This window comes from Zingiber officinale, chromosome 11B (assembly GCF_018446385.1).
Source record: "Zingiber officinale cultivar Zhangliang chromosome 11B, Zo_v1.1, whole genome shotgun sequence".
NCBI classification, from domain to species: Eukaryota; Viridiplantae; Streptophyta; class Magnoliopsida; order Zingiberales; family Zingiberaceae; genus Zingiber; species Zingiber officinale.
Window position 1 is genome coordinate 69,957,144 of NC_056007.1, and position 11,574 is coordinate 69,968,717.

At 43.9% G+C, this 11,574-nt stretch overlaps 1 protein-coding gene across 1 annotated transcript; it reads left to right on the forward strand.

Moving 5' to 3' along the window:
- Positions 1-503: 503 nt before the first annotated feature.
- On the forward strand, positions 504-1,385 carry LOC122034003 (probable CCR4-associated factor 1 homolog 11). Its single transcript, XM_042593141.1, has one exon. The coding sequence runs from the start codon at positions 504-506 to the stop codon at positions 1,383-1,385; it is 882 nt and encodes a 293-aa protein (XP_042449075.1).
- Positions 1,386-11,574: the final 10,189 nt, after the last annotated feature.

Below are 11,574 nucleotides of genomic sequence, written 5' to 3' on the forward strand. Positions count from 1 at the left end.
TTAATTTATTAAAAATGAGCGGTGTAGGTAAACATGATTTTTTTTTAAAAAAAAAAAAATTCAAACCAAAACAAATGAGTCAAAATTTCAAAAAAGGAAAATTAATGACGAATTCCACGTGAAATTTAATTAAAGAAAAAAAAAAGAATGATTCGACGGCAACAACTTTAATTAATTAATTAATTAATTACTACTAAACCCCTAATTTAGCTCTTAATTGCAGCTGGATTTGGCGCCAGATTTATCCTTAACTTAAAGTCCTGATTAGGCTCGTTTAGCATCATTAATTCCATATATATATATTATTTATGTTTATATCTCCTAATAATTCGCTTCGCAGCAACTAATTTTGTTTAATCTGTTTATTATCTGGCGATTTTCTCTCATTTCCTGCTCTACTTAAACTCCTCCTTCCCTTCAGTTTCCACTCCAACTCGAAATCTAACATCTCCTCGATCTCCAGCTTACACTTTCGTATTTCTAACATCATCAAACTCCTCATCATGGCTGTCGCAGTTGTCAACAACGATATGCTAATTTCCTCTTCCGCCGCCAGCACCAGCAGAGTCGAGGTTCGCTCCGTGTGGGCTCATAACCTCGACGAGGAGTTTTCCCTCATCCGTTCCGCCCTCCCGTTCCACCCCTTCGTAGCATTGGACACCGAGTATCCTGGCGTCGTCGTCACTTCCAAAGGTCCCTACTGCACCCTCACCCTCCCCCAGCGCTACGACTTGATCCGGGCCAACGTCGAGGCCCTCCGCATCGTCCAGGTTGGTCTCACTCTCTCCGACGCTGCCGGCAACCTCCCATGTGCCCTCTACAGTGACGGCACTTATGTGCGTTACGTGTGGGAATTTAATTTCCGCGACTTCGACATCAGCCGCGACCGTTACGCCCCTTCCTCCGTCGAGCTGCTCAAGGCTAATGGCATCGACTTCCAAAAGAATCAAATATGGGGCATCGACTCTTGCAGATTCGCCCAGCACTTGGCCACCTCCGGCTTGCTTTCCTTTGGCCACTTTTCTCCCGTCTCCTGGGTTACCTTCCAAGGCGCCTATGACTTCGCCTTCCTAGTGAAGATGCTGACATGCGACTGCGAATTACCAAAGACCGTTCGTGAGTTCTTGCACCATGTTCACTTCTTTTTCGGCAAAAGGGTGTTCGATGTGAAGCACCTTAGCAAGCATTGTCGTGGGCTTTACGGAGGATTGGAGCGGGTGGCCTCTACCGTCCAAGTTGAGCGAGCAGTGGGATCCCGACATCAGTCCGGCTCCGATAGCTTATTAACATGGCAGGTGTTCTACCAAATCGCTTCTCGTGTGAATCCACAACTCATCGATCGTCCAGAACACATGGGAGCACTCTTTGACCTCGAACTCCAATAGTATAGTAATCGAGCGGTGTCTTTATTTATTTACTTTTTTTTTTTTTTGCAACTCTTATTTGGACAAACATTTTAGGTTTTGCATGGATCTGTCTAGAGTTCATTGTTTATCACACTTGATACTGGTTCAGCATCAGCTTAATTTGTCCACAAGATTAATTGCCCATTGCTTCATCGTATCTTTTTGTATTGTAGTACATATTACATGTTCTCGCATCATATTGAGCAAACAAATTGTCAATATTAATTCTTTGGATCATGATCTTGTTGTTTTGCTTTGCCTTAAATCATCCCCTAGTGTGTTCTGGATCGGATCACACTCTGTTGAAATTCTGAACGACACTCAAATTCATTATATTCCACACTGCATGATTGATCTTTTAGTTAGGATCTTATTAATTTTTAAGTGTTTTTGAAAATTTGAAATCAAGACTTGGAATACAAAGACCTCAAATTATTTCGCTTTATTTGTGGAAGAATATAAATGCTAAAAATTTCTTTTAATCGATAATGATATATTTGAATCGCATTATATCTATTAAAACCTTACAAAACATGTAGAGGATCTAGTTATCATCATCGATACGGCTATGATACTTGATCCTGTCTGAGAGTTTACGGGATGAAGTGTTGGGTGATGAGGGGTGGTGATGAACTATAACTCTGATGCCAGCGAACATAGGAGGATCCGAGAAACCCACAGCGAACCTCATAAGAGCCTAAAGACAGAATAATAGATCTGAGAAAACCAAAGCGGATATGTGAACAACACCTCGCAAAGACTAACTCCGGCGAGGTACCCCCGTGGAAAAGCGAACTCCGATGAGGAACACCGTGGATCAGTGAAGGCTAGGCGGTCCAATGGATGATTTCCACCTCCTGTGCACTATGAGACCGACTAACAAAGCGTTAGCGACCTAAGACCTAGGTGGGAATCCTAGGCTAGGCCCTCCGATGCTCAAGTCAGCCTCTCGGAGAAGAAGGAGAAGTACCGAAAAAGATGGAATTAGGGTTCGATTCTGATGCAATACGTATGTTTGCCTACCTGGCTAATGGAGAGGATTCCCCTTTTTATTCCACCTCATCTAACCTCCACAGTCATGAGGTGGACCCTGGTTTGTTAAAGTTTGTTAGGAGATGACGTAAGCCGAAATTGCAATAATAGTTTAAGGAATCTTTTTCTTACCTCAGATGTACCTTCTTTGTCGTTTAGCATACCTGCGGAGACTTCTATAAGCTATTTGCCGCCAGATTAATTAAGTTGTCATATGATCACATATTCTTATGGTTCACCTGTTACACACACTTGGTTAGTCACATAAGCTCATTCTGTATATATGAGAAATATCTTCTGTTGTACTAATCTCGGCCAATATTTTATACTCGATCGGTTATTTATACACAACCAGGACTCTTCTATTATACATATGCCAGAAACCGTTCAAGGTTGAAGACCTTTGAGCTCGATCTACTTTCCATGCTCGGTCTATTGAGCCCGGCCAGTCATACCTTACCGACCGAGATTAACTAGTCGGGCGTATATAAGCATTCTTGCCCGGTCGACCTTCGCTCAGTCGGCCGTATGCTAAGGATCATGCGAGACTAAATGCCCCTGTGCTCGGCCGATCTATTGAGCATGACCGATCCTACCTTATCAACCGAGATTAACCAGTTGGGCGTATATAAGCATTCAGGACAACTTAAGACTAAGTTCTTCTATATTCGATCGGTCTCTTACACTCGGCTAGTCTTTGCCTGCCAAACTCATACGCTCGGCTGGTCTATTATGTTCGATCGATCATTGTCTGCCGAACGTGCTATGTCTTCATTTTGCATGAAACTAAATACTTTCATACTCAGTTGGCTATTTATGCTCGGCAGGCCTTTTCCTGCCGGTCTCATATGCTCAGTCGGTCAGTTACGTTAGACCAGTCATTGCCTGCCAAACGTGTAACAACATTCTTACCTAGTCAAACCCTTTTCCGGGCAACCCACTACATCCTTATCTTGCTCTTTTTTCCGCCTTCCTTGTCCTCATTACCCCTTTTTTCTCTCCTGCAAAGGGTTCCCTCATCATAACTCATATCACTAGCCTCCCCTTCAAGTCTAGTCGAAGGAGGTATAGCTGACTGACTAGACCTAAGTCTATTTCAGACCTCTTGATACCTTCTGTGGCAACCCCGTGATAACTGTTATAATGTTCTTGTGATATTTTTTACAGTGATCACGTGACTATTTTTACAGTGATCCAGTGACTTCTCCTACAGTGATCTTGTGACCCCTTTTGGCAAGTTAAATAGAGCTATGCCCTTGCTCCCTTCCCCCTTCACCTTCGCTCCTTATAGTCTTACTTTCCTCTTAAGATTTACCGAGAGTCATGGCTTCAGAACACCCTCCTTGGGATCAACTGCTACGCGAGAAGGAGAAATTCTTAAACGAGGTCGTGCAAGCCCTAGATTTACATCGTTCCCCTCAATAGGAACTAGAGGTGTGTCTGCTCTCAGCACAATTACAGGTTCAGTCAAAAGTGGTTTTAAGGAATAAAGCTTACTCAGAGTTGAAGCAAAAGACTGAGGAGCTGGATACTCTAAGGATCCAGCATGCCTCAGAGGTGGCCGATCTAAACAGAAAAGCTTATGCGGATGGTTTACTAATATCTCAGCAGCAACGAGTTCTAGATCGACAGAACACTAAGGTGGATCTCCTGCAAGCCGAGTTGGCTCAGATTAGGTCAGAGAGGACCTTTCAGTCACTTGTTTGTAAGGGGGAACCCCACAAACACCATAGGATAGGGCAAACTACTCCTCTTTAGCCAAGCTGTTATTCTATTTCCCGCCCCCATTTAGGTGTGGAAGCACAATCTGACGTCTATAAATGAAAATGAGATTCCATTGGAAGACAGATTTTTTCTTCGACCTACAACAGCACCGGGCAAAATATTCCCATTTCCTTTTGTGGTTACAAAGTCACTAGTAGTGATATCCGAGTTTCATGTGTTTATTTGAGAGTAGGAGTATGTATAAGCACATAGTTCATTGTATAAGAAATAAATAAATAAGACACTTTGTGTATGAGTTCGGGCAAGTTTGAATTTGGTCAAATTTCTGAGTTCCGGCTTACCTATAGGACAGGTCGACATCATAGTATGTTGATATATTCTGAATTTTAACAAGTCATGATTTACTAATGTTATTTTAAATTTTCTTTCCATTCCCTCCTTTCTTACACCTAGGTAGTCGAATACCTTTTTCAAAATCTTCTCCTCGTTAATTGGTTCTTCAATGGAAAGAGAGTATCGACGATGTACTATGCTGCGGCGCTAATCTGGGCATGATTTGCCCTGTTATGTCCATCATAAATGCCTGTTTATGGATTTTCTACACGTGTTACCACTTTCTTCCTCCTGACGTAATCACTCGCACGCTTTTTGGCAACGTCTTATCATATTCTTTCTTTGATAAATCAACGACTACCATTGTGAGGTTTGTTCACATCCAACGGTGTTTTTTGTTAGTCAATATTTTCGAAAAACCCTAAACCCTTTATATTCTTACTCCTTCGTCTTCTTCCTTATGCTCTTTGTTGGTGCCATAACTTAGCTTTTGTCATCCTTCCTTCTCCTCCAGCCTCTCCTTGTCGACTTTCTTCCTAAGGCTTCAGTAAGTCATTTTGTACTCTTATATTCATATATAGCTGAAGAATCATTTTCTACGTGGTAAGCTCAAACCTCTTCGACCTTTCACAAAGATGATAGGTCTGCTCTTTGTTCCTTGTATGAAATTTCCAAAGCCTATCGTATTGCTATTCCTGATACTGATTCTCGTCCTCATCTCCCCTCTGAGAATCATGTCACCTTCTTTAAAGATCAAATAGCAGCCAGTCTGCGTTTTCCCATTCCCCCTTTTCTGGTTGAAATAAGTCAGTTCTCCGATATCCCCTTGCAAAAATGTGCCCCCAATGCCTTTCGTTATCTTTGTAGTTTGTTCATGCTCTTCGGCCTCTTGGATATTCCTCCAACCCCTCAGTATTTCTTTATGTTCTCCTACCCTAAGAGGTCAGAGACTGGCGTCTTTTTGTTTCAATCCAGACCTAAAATGACCTTTTTTGAAGAAATGTCGTCTTCCATCAAGAGATGGAAATCCCACTTTTTCTTTGTAAAATTCCCTGAACCCATCCCTTGGTCTGCTTCTTGGAAATCCTCTCTTCCTGCTCTTCCTAACGTGAAGGAATTGCATAGAGGACGTTTCTACTTCTCAAGTTGCGGTTCCAGAAGGGAACCCTCCTGAACTTCCCACAATTGTTGAGCTTTCTTCCCCTTCAGCTTCAGAGAAATCTCCTTCAGAAACCCCCACCAAGAAAAAACGTAAACTGACCCTTGCTCCACCCCCAAAACAAAAATCTGTTTCCCATTCTGAGAACCTTCCCCCTGTAGATGTTGTTCCTTCTTCTCCTGATATCCCTCTCTCAGCCCTTTATCTTGCACTTGTTCCTTCTTCGTCTGCCACCCCAGCTATTCCCAATGGTAGTTCCTCACCTCCCTTTTTTATGAATTTTCTGGAACAAATGACATTACCCCCCCCCCGCGCGCGCGCAACTCACCATACATTATTTACCGTCCCCCATCGATCCAGACTTCTTTGTCTTCCACTTCTTCCCTTACTGCTACTCTACCTACACTCTTGGGAGGGTCTTTCACCATAGTTTGGGAGGAGGTATGCCGATTAATCGAAGGAATCAATTACTTCGAAATGGCTCACAAATTCTCTCATGAGGAGATGAAGGTACCCTTATTTCCCTTTACGGTCCTATTTTCTTACATATCCTCTTAATGCTCATTGTTCTACAAGGCTGGATATACAACATGAGCATAACCCATTTGCTACATATCTTAATCCAAGAAAATGCAACGTTGAAGAAACAGGTCTCCGAGCTATCTCCTGACCAGGTGGACGAGAAACTAAAGGGTTGGTCTGCCCAATTGGAAGAGACCTTCTAGTCACTTAAGACCGAGATTGAGCAATCCCTCCAGTACAAGGCTGATGTAGAGAGTCTTCAGTCTCAGCGGCTGTCAGCCAATGACCGTGGTGATGAGCTTTCTTCCAAGCTGGAGAAATACACCTCCGAAATTGTTCAATTATCCTTCCAACTACAATCATTAAAGGACACCCATGCAACCACACTGGTGGAACAATTATCTACTTTGAACCTTAAAGAGGCTACTCTGAAGGCTTCCCCGGAAGAATTAGCAGCTTATAAAGCCAGTGAGGATGGTCGCTTTGAGAAGAAGAAGGAGTATCTTAAGTCTCTTGCTTTCCTCGTCCCTGTTTCTGATTCTCTTATACGGACTGTGAATTACACACTAGATTGGGGGGGGGGGGGTGTGAGGGAGTTAAAGGAATTAAAAGTATTAGTGTCCAACCCTCCCCCTGGCTTCCCTGACCAGAGGAAATTACTAAAGGGTCATCCTCTCGGCTTGTTTCCACAGCTACTGTAGTTGTTGTTATGTTGTAATCCTAATGTCCCACAGACTCTTTCTTTATGATGAATTCATGTTGACTTCTATCTTGAACTTGCTATAACTCACCTTATTTTCCTTCAATTAATCATATTTTCTGAATGTTTGATCATCTTCTTTATGCATGCATCTATGGGGATTGACCGAGTGGTTGTGTGTTCATGCATATGTAAATTAATATCCCGGTCTGTTGGATCGAGAAGCGCTAGAGGGGGGGGGGGGTGAATAGCGCTCGCGGCTAAATCGTTCGATTATCAGAATCGTAAAATGTTCGTCGAGTAATTAAAGCAGCGGAATAAAGAAAACAAACACAAGAACACGGTCGTTTACTTCGTTCGGAGCCTAGGTCAACTCCTACTCGAAGGCCCGCGATCCTTGATCGCTTTCCGTGGGCAACAACTATAAGCTCGTATGAATATTACAAACTAATTACAAATTTAACTGCAATTAAAATTATACCGACAACAGTAGTAGAAAAGAAATCTGAGCTCCGGGTCGTCGGAATGTTGCAACAGCACTTCGGAAGCAGTACTTGAGCAGAACACAACAGAATGGAAGCTTGGAAGTTGTTGTGCTTCACTGCTGCTCGAAGACCCCTTATAAAGGGCATCCAAGGCGCATTGAAAGCCTCCGAAGGCGCCTCCATAACTCCGAGTCCACCGTGCAGATGAGCGCTGACCATTCTGCGCCTTATCACCTTGAAGGCGCCTTCATGGGTCTTCAAGGCGCCTTCCAAGGCGCCTCAGTAGCCAACCGAGGCGCCTTCAGCCCTGCTTCGTGGCCAGGTTAGCTTTTGCACCCGCGGCGCCTCCAAGCTCAATGGAGGCGCCTCGGACACTATTCATCCGAGGTTAATCTTTGCACTTTGGTCCCTGCAAGATACATTAATCTCAAATATACCCTGCAGCACAAAGTTAGCACATAAAGCATAATAGAAGTGATAATGATAGTCTCCGGACTATCCGAGCCTGACTTCGGGTTTCCAACCGGAAACCCTAGGTCGACCCGACGCCTACTGTTCCCTCTACGGGGAACGCGTCCTCACCTACTCCACTCAGGAGATTTACCTGTTGCCAGTGCGATCCTCCAGATCAACTGGACTTTTGCTCAGCACTCGACGCTTCCGGACTTTCTGCTGGACATCCACTTCCCGGCTAGTCCAGTCTTTCACCTGGTTCGCGACACCAGGACTTTCCACCTAGGGTTACCACCCCCTAGGACTTTTGCCTGAAGCTATCGACCTGCCAAGACTTTCCGCATAGGGTTACCACCCCCTATGACCTAGGGTTACCGCCCCCTAGGGTTTTCCCTTTGCCTAACCGCAGCTAGGACTTTTCTCCACCTAGGGTTACCGCCCCCTAGGACCTAGGGTTACCACCCCCTAGGGTTTTCACCTGCCTAACCGCAGTTAGGACTTTCCTGAAACACTCATTCAACATCTTAGATAACAACAAGACTTAACTTTGAACCCTTTGCCATTATCAAAACTTGGGTTCGATCGTCGGATGCTTCCCGCACCAACAATCTCCCCCTTTTTGATTATGGCAACCCAAATTCAAAGTTAAGTAAAACAAATGCATAAGTATATTAAAAGGTTTTAAGTGAGCAAGCTTAAGTATATAAATTCAAATGAATGCCTAACTTAAGCTAACACTTAATGTAAGATATGCGAATTTATTTTAGGGCTATCACCGAGTAACCTTGTGAAAGTTTTCGGAAATTATAGGAATTTTTCTGGATTTTTCTGGAGGTCGTATGGCTAATCTCACGGGGATAGGAGGGGGGGCCGGGTTGTAAATACGCGAGTGAGAGTCTAATTAAGGAGGGGTACCTAGGGTTTAATTCCCTTAACCCTAAGTTACTATTAATAGTCTCATTTCCTCACCCGAGCCCTCAAACCCACCCGACTCTTTTCTTCCTCTTTCTCTCTCGCGTGTGCTTCCCGACGCCTACCTCAGCGATCGCCGGCTCTCCTCTTCCCTCTCTCGGTGTCGCCGGCGGGGAGCAAATCTGGGAGCGTGGGAGGAAAAGGTTAGCTATATCCCAACCCTTCTTCTCTCCGACTTTTCCCCTTCTCTGATCTCGGCGAACAGCAGGTTTGGACCCCCGAATCCGTCGATCTCGCTTGCGGTTGGGAGAGAATCGAGCGTGCCGGTGTTGGATCAGGCCAGCATCGCTTGTGTGGAGGAAGTAACAGCCATTGTCTCTTCCCGATCTCTTCTTTGTTCGTCGGCAAGCACCGATCGAGCCCTAGCTGTGATTCCGGGAGGTAGGCAGTTGGTTTGGGTCTTGAAATCGATTCTCGGATCTTCTTTCTGATGTGATTCGGGTAGGTTTTGGTTGTGCATTAGGGTTGCTGATCTCCTCTCGGTTCGTTAGCAAGAACAAGACTGAGTGATTCCAGCCATCACAGATTGGGTTGATTCCTCCACCTGGTCTGTGATCATCCCCAGCAATTGGAGAAGTAGAGGTAAGGGAATCAATTGGTTGTTGTGTTCACAGAATTTTTGGTGGTTTCCTAGTGTTCTGATTTTGATCCGATCAGCGAAGATGTTAAGTGTAGTTTACTGCTCATAGGGAATTCCTGTATTGTTAACTAGTGCCTTGTTCTCTTGATCAGTCTAGGTGGAAGTGGATGTTATCTAGTGGGTTTTGGTGTATTCCTTGATCCGGAGCAGTGGTGGAGTCAACAAAAGGGTGAGTGGTTTGGTTTAATTGTTGAAAGATTTTGAGCATGCTGTTTCTAATAGTTAGCAGCGACTAAATTAACCTAAATAATGCATGGTTAGGTTCTGTCATGCCATCTTGGTAATAGAGGAATGTAAGTGTAGATAAACCTAATCTGGAATAGATTCAGTGATGTTTAGGTTTTCTTCTTCTTAGGGGTTTACGAGAGGGAGTAGTAATCACATTTACTATGTTTTTAAAGTGGGTTATTTGTTTATAGGTAGTTCACCTATTTGTATGTATGCATATGATTACATTAGAATGTATGCGTGAATACAGGGCCTTGATTGGCGACAGCGTGACGTGGGGTGGTTCTGTTGATACTGGATATATCGAGGCGGGTATTTCTTCCCTTCCTCCTATTTAGTTCTTTGAACTATAAAGCATGGTTATTTTCTTATGCTTAGGTTGCATTACCTTAATCTGTGTATTTGTTTTATTCCTGCTTGTCTCTTTCTATTTGAGCTTTAATATGATCTTGTCTATTTCGATACAGTCTCACCCTTGATATCAGAACTCTGTGCATGTGCATATGTAGAGTTTGTATCTTAGAGTCTTCTGGTTGGTACGGTTAGCGTGTTTTAGCATGCATATTGATGTTGAGTGTACAGGTGACGGGTATGTGGTATTGGGGTTATATACTTGGTTGTCCATATTGGGAGTTGGGGTAGGTATATATTTATGTTTGGGGTGGTTATTGGGGGTGTTGGGGTACACGATGGATGATGGTATTTTATATTGTGACTATTCACATTCATGTCATCATTCATTGCATACTGATGACCAATGTCTCCCTTGTGGTGAGAGGGTCGTCAGTTGTTTATAGCTGCCCATTCGGCCACTGATGGAGAGTGGTAGCTAGGAGTGGAGCTAGTCCTGTCGTGCTCATTCAGTCGCTCAGTGTTCTGTCAGCCTCGACCACTCTGGAGCAGTGGGTCTTGAGGGTACAGGAGTCAGAGGGCTTGAGTTGTGAGTGGTCAGGGACCCTTAGCTGTGTAGTTATATAACTACTTAGCTGACCGTCCGCTTCGGTCGCCTATAGCGGTGCATGTACTGGAGGCTAGTACGGTTTGTCACGGACCCAAGCCTCTCGGCCATACAGGGGTCGTGGTGTCTAGAGAGGTGGCGGGGGTGACCATAGAGCATGCATGCACTTTTGCATATGATGCGCGGTGCATCTGGGGAGATACTTTTGCATACATGCCTAGTAGATACTAGTGCATGTGATTGTGTGCTGTTGCATTTGTTTGCGCTATGTATGTTGCATTTGGGTGTCATACTGCATACATGTCATCTATTTTACATGTATATGCAGTCGTATCTATATTTGCACAGGTGTCTCGAGTTGATCTGTCGCTAGTCCGGTGAGTTCCCTGACTTTGGTATCGTGGTATTGATTTCTAGTCGAGCATGTGCATCTATGGTGTCAGGTATGTATATGCATAGTCATTGTATTTGTTGGTGGCTAGATGCGTTATATTTTGATAGCATGACTCTATTCTTTTATTGGAGACTGTATCACTTGATTCTCATGTTGGGTACTTACCATGCTTTATTCTGTTCTTACCCGCTGAGTTCTTTGTACTTACCACCCCGTTTCTATACTGTTATGTTTTTCAGGTAGTAGGTAGTTGACTCGGAGTTACTTGGAGTATGTCGCCAGCCTGTCCCTCTTCCCACGACACATCCGAGGCTCTTTATCGGTTTTTAGTCTTTTGCTATTAGCATGTTACGTTTCGTGGATTCGGTGTTGTGATATCATACTATGTCTCGATACTTGTATTTTGGACTTATATCTGTGGTGTGTTTTGTGGACTTTCGCAATTGCGGGTTCCTTATTCGTCTTTCCGCTGTGCTTTTGATATAGCCGTGGGGGCTACATATTTAACTGCGTGGTTGTGGTTATTTTTTATGCCTGTATATCCCAGCCGCATGTGGCTGAAGTATT

Excerpts from the sequence above, each read along its gene's own strand:
- LOC122034003 (XM_042593141.1), top strand. The coding sequence starts at position 504 with ATGGCTGTCGCAGTTGTCAACAACGATATGCTAATTTCCTCTTCCGCC.